Source organism: Hylobates moloch, unplaced genomic scaffold (assembly GCF_009828535.3).
Source record: "Hylobates moloch isolate HMO894 unplaced genomic scaffold, HMol_V3 SCAFFOLD_9, whole genome shotgun sequence".
Taxonomy (NCBI): domain Eukaryota; kingdom Metazoa; phylum Chordata; class Mammalia; order Primates; family Hylobatidae; genus Hylobates; species Hylobates moloch.
In genome coordinates this window covers 87709762-87722341 of record NW_026652284.1, presented here as the reverse complement: position 1 = coordinate 87722341, position 12580 = coordinate 87709762, and the positions used below count along the sequence as shown (strand labels likewise).

Below are 12580 nucleotides of genomic sequence, written 5' to 3'. Positions count from 1 at the left end.
TGAGTAGCTGGGACTACAGGCACAAACCACCATGCCCAGTTAATTTTTGTATGTTTTTGTAGAGATGGGGTTTTGCCATGTTGCCCAGGCTGGTCTTGAACTCCTGAGCTCAAGCGAGCCACCTGCTACAGCCTCCCAAAGCATTGGGATTACAGGTGTGAGCCACCACACCTGGCCCTGTTGGTATATGTTGAATAGACTTTCTGTGTGCATCTGATATAATCCTAGATTTAGAGACGCTACAGAAAATGAGGATGGCTCTAATGGCATCATTTGTAGAGAAACTTTATGTTGATATTGACCTGGCAGAAGTATTTCCAGGTCCTTTTAAATAAGTAGTTTTAGGAAAGATGTGGTAGTTTAAAAATGTTTCAAATAGTGTGAGGAGCTTTTAAAATTAATTTATCTTTTTTCTTTCCTCTTACACCTCCCTTAAGGAGGAAAGAGAGGGAGGGACAAGACAGAGTCAGGAACAGGGCATTGACACAATTTGAAGGCGTCTGCTAGGACTGGAGTGTGCATTCTTTGCCTGAAGAATGACAGGTTTAGGTGCACAGCTCACAGACTCGTGTCATAATAAGGCCCAGCTAGACACATGGGTCATTGTGATTCAAGATGAATTGAGCCTTCACAGTTTCTAGAGGACCAACAGAGTAGTAGTAGTGGAGTTGAAAGGATGAGAACAATCTGTCTGTCATACAATCTGGGTTCTGGGTCGTTTCATTTCCTCAGAATGGTTTGACTTACCCTCTCCTTAATTTTCTTTGCAGAGCAGCAGAATCAGAATAAAACTACCTGGGTTTGAAACCCCACTCTTTCCTTGGTTCCTGTGTGAACTTAGGCTTCTCTCTGAAGCTCAGTTTTCTCATCTGTAAAGTGATGATAACAATTTCTCCTTCAGTAGATAGTCATGATATCCGGAAAGGCTAGCATGACCTAGTGTGATAGGCATTCTATAAATGTGTGATAATGAGTCTTTCTAAACTGTATCAAGAGATTTTTGCACATTTCTAATTGTTTTTTGTCAGGTGATGCATCAAGGCAGGTATCTTTTACATGCCTATTAGTTATTCTTAATTATCCACAATATCTAAGACCTTGTACTTAATACTAACCTTGCACTTACAGATATTGGAGATAAAATATATGAAGCAACTAGCACAGGAGAATATCCTAGGGTTTTAGGACACAAAAGTCCTAAAACACAATGTGTTTGTTCAATAGCAATGTCAATCTCAAACCAAAATAATATCTGAAAGGCATGGAAACATTAGTTGGTAGAATGTAAACCTTTTTTTTTTTCTTTTTTGAGACAGAGTCTTGCTCTGTTGCCCAGGCTGGAGTGCAGTGGCGCGATCTCGGCTCACTGCAAGCTCCGCCTCCCGGGTTCACGCGATTCTCCTGCCTCAGCCTCCCCAGTAGCTGGGACTACAGGCGCCCGCTACCACGCCCGGCTAATTTTTTGTATTTTTAGTAGAGATGTGGTTTCACCATGTTGGCCAGGATGGTCTCCATCTCTTGACCTCGTGATCTACCCGCCTTGGCCTCCCAAAGCGCTGGGATTACAGGCGTGAGCCACCGCGCCCAGCGGTAAACCATTTGTTAAATTATTCTTGAAAAAATATTTAATGACAAAAGAAAACTTAAAAAAGTTCTTTGATTTGTGATTGAAGTTTGAAATATTTTCATCTTTTATCTTAAGGTACTAAATCAAACTTCTCGACTTGAGATACAGCTGCTGGAGAATTCATTATCAACCTACAAGCTAGAGAAGCAACTTCTTCAACAGACAAATGAAATCTTGAAGATCCATGAAAAAAACAGGTGAAGATTGCTTTATTCCAAAAATGTTTCTGTGTGTACTTATTTATATCCTTCACCTCTCTGCCAACTCTTAAACAAATAAGGTTGAGGTGGTTTACAAAAATGAAACATAGAGCCAAATTAATATTAATATAAAGATAAAGGAGATCTTAAGGTAAATTCAGCTAGTATGTCAATAATAAATTAATACTGTTGCTGATACTCTTGAAATATTTGCTTTATGTAACTTTCAGCATTAATTTCTCTAATGGTAGTAGTTCAAATCTCACCACATCTACAAAAATTTGATTCTATGACTAAATTCAGTGACACAAAGTATTGACATTTTTCAGCAGAATCAAAACCTATAACAACAGAGAATAGAGCCTCTTAAATTCCTACTCAAACCCCAATTCTTAGGCTTTTACAAAGCTACAGGTTGTTGAATTCAGAAATATGGCACTAGAGAGAAGGAAAATGTATATTGTTTTCTAGAAAATAATTTACCTATAAAGCTGATCAAGGGTTTGGTTTTCTAGTTTTCATTTATAGCCATTTACTTTGGACATAGTAAATTTATTTGGTTAGCTTTATAGATGTCATTACACCATCTTGTTTTATAAATTATGAATCATTTTAGTTGATTGAATTGGAACTTAGACATCTTGAGTGTTGGGACAATGAAAAAGTGTATTATTTTGAAGTCATCAACATTGATGATGAACAATTGAAAACACTGACTTCCTTAGGACAAGTTTCTTGCATTAAATTGACTTTTCTTCTGGGTATCTGGATAACTTGAAGAAGGTTCAGTTCCTATGCATAATATTGAGGTAAAGACCATTGTATTGATAGAAGCTGGTTAAATGCCATTGAATTGGTGGCACTGGAGTTCCCTTTATATTCCACACCAGGAAGACACCTAAGAGGACTGCTAGTACTGTTCTTTACAAGTGAGGGAACAGAGACACAGTGGAAGGGAGTGACCTGTCCAACGTCACACAGCTTGCTAGTGGCAGCAATTGGAATGTAATTTAGGTGTTTTTGCTGCTAGTCCTCATCTTTCCACTATAACACATGGCCTTTTCATATTATCTACAAACTAAAAGGATTTCCCAACTTCATGCTAAAAGTGGATCATAATGCAACAATTACAATTAAACTTTTGCATGAAAAATACAAACCTGGCTGTTGGTTTAGAATCTGAAAGGGGTCACTTATGACTTGTATTTCTAAGTGTTACATTTATTTATCCTTGTACTGTGACATGGGGTTAACTGTATAACTACAAATAAACTTGACAGGACTTGACCCTTATTGCAAGATTAAATGTTCTAGAATTAACAATCCTGTTGAAATATACCATTTATTCCCCTGTAATTTCACAGTAACCAGACCTATACATGTATGTAATAGGTATGCTTCAACCATCCCTGAATCAAGGGTCACCCCTTTATAGTTTAATTTTGTCACCAAAAGCGAACCACACTTACAGTCATATTTCAAGATGCTATTTGTGAAGGCTTCATCCAGGAATCATGGATAAGTTAAACAACGACAATTTTCCCTTATTTTTCTGAGTCATTGTTTGGTTTTACATTTATACAAATAGCACATTTATTATAGCATAAGGACAAAAAAACACACAGGAAAATTAAAAACCGCAGCTTTATCGTACAGAAAGAGCTGCATATTTTGCTGCATTTTATATATAAATATCATTTTCACAAAAAGTTCTGTCATACCTTACACACAGTCTGGAAGTCTGACTTCTTTGGAGATAGATATCATTTTACATTAATAAAATATTCTCTAATATTCTTAAGAACTGCATATTTCATTTTACTGGTATAACCTAAGGTGGTTTGAATCCATCACTCAGTAGTTATGTTACCACCTGATTTATTTCTGAAAGAGTTGCCAGCATGAATTTACATTCTTTAGTTCTTCCCTACTGATCTGCATATTATGTCTTTGTCTGTATCTGACCCTTGAGGTGTCATGATACCATAACATAAACTGGGAGGCCTGAAAAGTCTCCTCCCTAACTGCAAAAACAAATGCCATCCTTATGCACCACTTGGACTCAAGTGCTCTGTCTCTTTCTCTTTTCTTCCCTCCTTCTCATATTTATCCTTCCTCCCTTCCTTCTCTCCCTCCCTCCCTCCCTGCTTGCTTTCTTTTTTCTCTTTCTTTCTTTCTTTCTTTCTTTCTTTCTTTCTTTCTTTCTTTCTTTCCTTCCTTCCTTCCTTCCTTCCTTCCTTCCTTCCTTCCTTCCTTCTCTTTCTTTCTTAAAAATGTATCCTTTCTACCTTAATTCTGGATCATTTCAGATTTTGTCTTCCCATCATGATTTTTATGCAGCATCTGGTATCATTTCCTACTATAGAATTCTCACTATGAAATATATTTTAAAGGCAAACTGCTTAAAAGTTGTTCTCTCTGCTCTATCAGTAAAAGTGAGTTAGGGTGCAAGCTCTCAAAAGAGCTCCAGTCTGGGTCAGGTAGAAGGGGCTTCCATGCACTTCAGAATCTCAAAGGAATCTGACTTCTGATCCCAAACATATTTGTGCCTTCTGCTGATGAACTTTCCCCCTCATTAAATTCTAATTTCAACAGAAAACTCAGGTTTTCTTACATGTGTAAATCACATCATTTATTGCTAATGTTAATATTTTTCAGGATTATAGCAATTCCTTTTCTAGTAATATAGGTATTTCACTACAAATTCAGAAATTTGGGTTTTAATTGGAAATTCACTTCTGTGCTCACACAGACAAAAACTTGCATGCATCTTATACTTCCATTCCACATCTCTTTCTTTTTTGACAGTGGACCCCTCAAGTATGGCATTATCTCACATGTGGTTCTGGGATATTTTCTATCAATTGCTATGCCTCCTGGTATTGCTGTATCTCTATAGTTATCTGTCTATCTTCTTGTCTAAGGGCCTAATGTGTGTGATGGAGTGTTGGCAGAACATCTGTTCTTAAATTAGACATAGTCTTCCATAAACAACTTAAAAAAGAGAGAAGTGTTTTTCTTTATACAAATAAAAAATACCCATTTGTGATACATAGCATACTTTCCCTATTCTGTTTATTGTTATTGTTTATCTTCATATGTGCAATGGAATTAGAGGAGCTCTGCCAGGCAATTTCTATTGCAACAAAGAAATGTGCTCCTCCTGTTTAAGTGGAGAGAGGTTCAAAGTCAAGCATGAAGCTGTTTATGTTTTAAAAAAATAGTTTATCGATTATCACTGGTTATTCCTTATATGAATTGTAATCCTCCAAATGCAACAAGAAGCTATTTCTACATCAAGGCATCTCTGAAATGCAGCAACAACCTGCCTTTAGTTGGTCAGGTCTGGTTTGGATCAGCTAATACACTTTGCAGGGGGGATTATCTAAATTAAGCTTTGTTTCCTCCCCAAGGAATGTCCGGGGTTGTGTCTGGGTGTGGGACTTACCAGCTTTGAGTAAGATGGGGCTTCAGCTGCCAAGTCAGTGAGCTGGCCCTTAGGAAGGTCCACCACCGCTTTGGCAAAATGTGGAGGAATATTTTATGGTTAGGATTATACTACACAAACATGCTGAGAGGTCCTGCTGATTTACATCCTGACAAATTAAATGCATCACTTGTAGGATTGGAAACGGATTTTTGGCCTCATTAGATTCACTTCTCTATCCCCTACATGGCCAGAAGCACAAAGCAGAAACAGGATTAGCAACATTTGCTCTGCTGTTTGTTTTCCTAACAGTCCAGAGGGAGTCACTCTAAAAAGCTTCCAGTTTGCTCTCTTTAGGCAATATGTTGTTCTTTTGTTGGATGCTACCCGAATCTTAAAACCTGGTTTTGTTTCTTACCTCAAAGAAACAACACTTGGGAGTAAGGAATCTGTAACTCACCCATATAATTGGAATTACACAACCAAGAACCTAAGTAAATGGGAAACATTAATATTTTACCTTGCCCACAAAGGGAGTGATATGAACAAAAAGTAGGATACAAAACGTAAACTTTCACTAGTTTCCTCCAGTATGTCTCCTACTGCTTTCTAAAACAACGGAATAGAAGTGTACAGGAAATGATGTCCTAATGCAGTTTCCTTCAGTTGAACCAAATATGTGACTGGGTCTGTTAGTCAAAAGGTTTGGTCAACTGGCCAGTTTTCCCAGCACCCGCCCATCTCTGACTTAACCCCAACTTTTTGCAAGGCGGAAGCAAAGCCAGGCAAAAGAATATTCCAGAAGGAGCCCTTCTGCCTCACCAGGGCATACAGGAAGGGAAATCAAAACCCCATGTATACAAAGACGGAGCACATGGACTTTCTTGATTGTGCTGAGTATGCAGAGTGAAGATGAAGGAAGTCTTCAGTAAGACCGTTTAGAGTGAACTGAAATGAGACATGTGATGGCCATTCCTACATAATTTGAGCAATACTAGCTGCCACCTAGCTACTACTACAAGGTAAACATCTGTGCCAGGTGCTTTAACTTACTGTTTCCAATCCTCCAACCAATCCTGCAAAGTATGTATTATTATTTCTATTTTACACTTAAAAAAAAGCCCTGAGACTCACAGAAATCAAGTAAGTTGCTTATGACCAAACAGCTAAGGATATAGCAAAATTAGGGTTCAAGTTCATGATGATTCTCTGCCTTAATTATTATAAAAATATTTTTGCAATGTGTTGAGGCCTCAAGTATAATTGATGTAGTTGTCAAGTTATTCTCTTAAAACAAACAAATATTCATTTGAAGAAAGGGGTAGACCAGTTGTTTTTGGCCTGTCACTATATAGGTCATTATTTAGTCCTTCTAATATTAGAGCAGAAGATATAAACTATTTATTTTACCTTGGGAATTCACTGAACTTATTTGACATGCTCATCTATCTTCTAGCTGGAGTTATGGGAAGTTGTTAAGTTAATTAATTTTAAGTGATTGAAGCATGTGCAATTTCAAGATACCAAATTATGCCTTACCAATTATTGTAATAAAATACAGTATTGACCTTTAATGCTTAATATGCCTAAAGAAATGAAAAATGAAATCATAGTCTTTTAAATTAAAGCTATCTTTCATTTGATAAGTTATTTGCAAAATGCTAAAGTAACTTGCTAACTTCTAACATTAAACTAGGCTGAATTATATTAGTTGTTTATAACAAGGATTAAAAATGTGACTTTTTGAATTTATATTATTCTAGTCTTTTTCTTGTAAATAGAACACCTACAGACTAGAATGTTACCTTTTTTCCCTGTTAATTTTTAAAATAATATTTAATAGCATATAGCATTTTCCTTTTTTAAATTATAATAACTGTAGCATCTTGGCATGAAATACAATTCTGATCAAATTGGAAATCTAAGGATCATCTTAATTCTTCTCTTTCCCTAATCCCTCACAACTCACCAGTCACTGTTGATGCTATCAATTCCATCTTCTAAATATTTTTCTAATCCATCCCATCCTTTCCATTCCCACTGACTATGTCTTAGGTCAAGCTGCCATGAATTATTGTCTAGGCCACTGCAATGACCTCTGGGTTTAAGCTATGTGCCACTCCAATCCTTATCCAGAAGCTGTGCCAAAGTCTTCTTTCTAAAATGCAAGTCAGACTATTTTTCTCTATTAATTCCCTCTCAACCAAATGACGATTCTCTATAAATGATAGAAGAAAGTTCAAGTTCTTTAGCACACGATACAGTCCATGATCACTATAATCTTACTTTTGCAGACTTACTTCCAATAATCTTATTTTTTAGAGGATACACCCTAATAGTTAAGAGCATGAGCTCTGAGGCCAGACTGCCTGGTTTCACTTTTCCTTGATTCCTGGGATAATCGACTCAGTCACATATTATTTGTGTGACTTTGTGCAACTTACATAGATTCTATGTGTTTTGGTTTCCTAACTGGTAACATAACAATGACAATAATTGTACTGTATGAAGTTAATATGAAGATTGAGTTAATGTGTGTAAATCACTGAGAACAGGGCCTGACATGAGCAGCAGTGTTTAATCATGTTAGTTGTTAGTATGACCCTGAACACATGATGTTATTTCAGACATATTTGATGTTTGCCTGACATTCCTTATTCAACTCAAAAATTTCAGTTCATCCTTGGAAACTTACTGCATGTGTCAGCTTCTCTAACAATCCATCTCTGGCTCTACCAGATAGATTTGCTCATTGTGACCTATGTGATAGCACTGTGCCTTTTTTCTCTCCGTAATTTCACTTATCTGATCACATTATAATATATGTATGTTTGTGTGTGTGCATGTTTATTTATCTATATCCATACTATTAGGCTGTGACCTTCTAGGACACAGAGAATGGGTTTTATTTTCATTGTCTTCCTGCTCCTGGGCACAGTTTTCCACACATAAGCATATTTAGTATTAAATGCATTTTGAATGTGAAATGAATAAGGAACTGGGAAATGTCCCAATAGCTCTAACCCAACAAATGCCATCTATTCATATGACACACAGAGGCTCACACACACACAAAGACTCACACACACAACTAATAAAAATACTTTTAGTGAGAAAGACAAATCATATTGTTTACATTAAATATTGTAAATCCATTTATTATTTTTTACATGAATAAAATAGAGATTGTGTTTACACCACTATTCTGCATTGCCAAAGCCCGTTGCATGGCACTCAATGTTACTATTGTATACTCCGAGGTTCACTAATTCAGCCTACCTTTAAAATTTCTGAATAGCATTTGCACATGCCATTCTAGACCTATGACTGTTTCCTCCATTTCTGTGATAAATAAAAACAAGTAAGACAAACTTGATGTATATACATGTATATTAAATTATATGCATGTATATACAGTTGTAGGCCAAATTTCCCCTAATTCCACACCCCTACACCATACCACCTGCTAGCAGAGAATCATCATTAAGAGATCAAGTTCAGTGCTTACTCCTCCAGATGTTTTCTATAAACATACTAACATATGTGTGTATGTAGAGTGTGCATATTTATGTGTGTGTTTACACAAGACATGCACGAGTACTTGTTTATATGATATGTGCATATATGTATAGATTATTTTATCGTTGGGGTTTTTTCTACCATTTATAATAATTTGTTGTACATATATTACACATATAACCATATACAGATATAAATCATTCATTTTCAAGAATGAGTAGCAATCTATTTTTATAGATGTGCTATGATTTATAACCCATTATAAGTATTATTTATGTTAATAAATATATAATTTATCAAAACTATAATTGTTGATGTGATAATTTAAATTTTTTATGGATATTCACAAGTTATCTTCAAATTTTACCTTCTCCTTAAGAGTGCCTGGGCTTTCAAATTTCCCAAAACTTTGCTAGCCATCTAATTAATCTCGGCTCCTTGAGAAGTTAGGTTCTGCATGTTTTTGTGTGTATTAACCACTTGCATTTCTTCTGTGACTAGATTTCTTTTTCTGTGACTACATACTAGCCTATTTATGTATGTTTAACATTTTTTCTATTATATTGTTTATCCTTTTTTAAATTAACTCATATGAGCTCTTTAATGGATATTGAGACTTTGTAATATATGTTACAAAATTTTCTCTAGTTTATTATTTATTGTCCAACTTATTTTTTAATAGAATCATTACATCTCTGTGTTATGAAATGTATCAATCTTTTTTTTCTTAGTTGCTGGTTTCTATAATACATTTAGCTTATTCTTCTTTACCCCAAACTTTACATTTATTTGCTAATATTTACTTATAGTATCTATGCTTCTGCTCCAAATTTGAATTTCCAAACAAATATGATTTCAGACTTTGAGAGGAAATTTATTGCGTTCCAATTAGACACGTAAAGTATAAATTTAATATGAACTAAATCTGTGTGTATTTAAATGGGGAGAAAAATCACTCTTTACAAACCCATATTTGCAACACATGTTGACACCATACATATTGAAAATAGTGGAAAATATTGAAATATCTGTAAGTAGATTCAGACAGATAAAAATGAGGTTTCTATATTTTCAACATCTTCCTCCTTGTTTGAAGGGCTAAATTTATACTCATAGAGCTTAGGCAACTGTCACCACTGTGAATTCATTGGCTGCTATGTTAAGAACTCTATTGTGGGAAACAATTTGAAAGAGATATCCTTTTCTGTGAAAGCTTCAAGATATGTTCAATTATTTGAAATATTTTCAATAAGATGTTGGAGAAGGCAGTGTAAAACAGGGGTATGGAGAAGTCTACCAAAAACTTCAAATAGGACTTGGTGTACACTCATTTAGAACCTTTTACTAAAGTTCAAGGCACAGATTATTTTGTTTATTTTATTCATTAAAGTGCACCTCTGCCTCAAATAGAAGCTAAGTGCCAGAATTCTATGCATGTCTCTTCTCAAAGTGTTTCCAGAAAGATGAGAAACAGGAAGTCCTGAGACTCCTGTGAGAAACTCTCTCCTTGGATTCCTTGCTCAATTTGTATAGATTTAGGTGCGTGGTTTCATAAAGTGTTGTTCCGTGGAACCCTAATCCTAAAAGAAGCATCTTAATAAAAACTGTTTGTTTAATATAGGCTTCCCTAAATCTTAACAATAAAACTCTTATTTTGCTCCAAAGAATATACTGCATATGCTCTAGGAAACAGTGCACTGGTTTTCAGTCACCATCCAGGTTTTGTGTTTAAAATTCAAACCTAAGCTAAATGTGTAGCTGAGATTGTCATTAGGAAAAATCTGACTACTTTGACTACCTAACTTTAGGACACTGGGGCTACAATGTTGTCCTTCAGATCAACCTCTCTATAGAAAGATCTCCATGCTAGCTGAGGTGGCCACTCCCAGTGGACCTGGATAACGAAAACAGTAAAGAGACAATGAAAGGCTTCAGGGACAAAATGAAATATCAGCAGTATATTAACAATTTAATTAAAATTAACACATAAATTTAATGGAAGAGGTATTAAGATAGGGTAGTATTTAAGAAAATTCTAGTCCAGATGTTAAAAATTGGCTTGACAAAGTAATTCTGTTTTTATACATGAGAAAGATAAACAGGTACAAATATTGTGAAAGATAAGCTCCCAGAACAACTAAATGGAGAGCAGCAAATATTAAGGACATGTGAAGGCAGTGCCTTGGTTCCTGGTATAACATGACGAATAAAAGAAATAGGAAGAGATTACAGTGTGTTAAGTCAAAGAGATGAGACTATAGGATGTTCATTGACACAACAGTGGGATGTCTTGAGTAGATTTCCAGTCTTAGAAGACATGGCTTTTTATCCCGGTTCTGACACTTAATATCTGCATGATTTTGAAGAAAACATTTGATTCTTACCTATCCGTGAGGGTCTGTAACATCTGCTCAGTCTATGTTACTATATTGCTTTAAGAATCAAAGAACATAAAGGTTTTAAAATGCTACATAACTATAATGGTGTGTTACAAGAATAAGATAATAAGTAGAGATGGTATATAGAGTTTTCTGGCAAGTGAGGTTTGCATTGAAACCATTTTGGAAGTAATGACAAGGAAGGGCTGACTTCCAAAGTAGATACTAGCCAATAGATGGGAGGAGTCAAAGAGAAGAGAGCAGTCTTTTGGAAGCCAAATATGAAGAGAAGATGAAAAAAAGGGATGAGTGTAGTCAAAAGAAATGGAAGGGTCAAGGAGAGATCAGTATTGCCTGAAGAAGTCTAAAAAGTTGTCGTTAATATGAAAAATGTCCCTAATAAATAAAGTCAGTAGATAATTACTGAAGTACAAATGTTATTAAGGGCGCTCCAAGTGAAGAAATGTGATGAGAAAATGATGAGAATAGATAATTAACTGGTAAGACCTGCCATTAGAGAAACAATGTAACATGTTTCCAATTTCCTTGTAGTTGTTATGCATATTACTTGGGTTTCCAAATCCTGTGGAATGTCTGTGCTGTAGAGTAGGCTTCTTAGTTCCATGGACAGTCTCTTTTTCACATTACATGCACTGTCTATTCTAAGATGACAAACTATATGGGTATCTTTTGATACCTGCTAGTAAGGGAGCATTAAAAGTTGTTTGATGAATTATGAAAATTAATGTTCTAACATGCTAATGTATGTTATATATTATACATATTATCTATTCCTTTTACTCAGAAAAGCAGATCTTTTCCATAAGCCAGTGTCCAGAATTGTTTCCTTTAGTACCAGGACTTCTTTGATCAACTTTCCATCCTCAGCTCTTTCCAAATTATCCTGAAAAACGAAACAAATCAAACAAGCCCACCTTCTTTACTGACATCTCAGATAGTAGCCATCTCTGCGCATATGTCCGCTTGAACAAGGAATACATCAAAAATAAACAGTAGAAAAACACTGATGCAAAAATTGTTTTAAAAATTGTTATCTGAAACAGAAGTTTCTTACAGCTTCTGCATTTTCATTTGAGGTTTTTATTCTCTAAAAATAAACCCTAGAGTAGGAATAGTGTCATTTTATGTTTTACAGAATTATTGGCACTTAGCAACTGACAAATACAAATTATAACTATAACATGATATTTTCCAAACCAGAATGTTACCTACTGATTAGGAAAACTGAAAGGCCAGTGCTCATCTTATTTCAAGGACAAAATGGTAATTCAGAATTTTTATCCAGTATTATATGACTATAACGTTCAAATTTTGATATATACATGCTTGTCAGTTTAATAGGTAATGCTAAGTTTTCTCACTAGTAGACTATAATGCCTATGAATTTAAAAGACAATTTTCTTATAAG

General features: G+C 35.2%; 1 protein-coding gene across 3 annotated transcripts in view; it reads left to right on the top strand.

Annotated features, from left to right (window-relative positions):
• The window catches only part of ANGPT1 (angiopoietin 1), a 271322-nt gene that overhangs the window by 162583 nt on the left and 96159 nt on the right, over positions 1-12580 (top strand). For all 3 annotated transcript variants that reach the window (XM_058444036.1, XM_032760263.2, XM_032760262.2), the window contains exon 3: positions 1703-1824. In XM_058444036.1, the coding sequence (XP_058300019.1) occupies positions 1703-1824 (122 nt within the window). The remainder of the gene's footprint in view (positions 1-1702; positions 1825-12580) is intronic.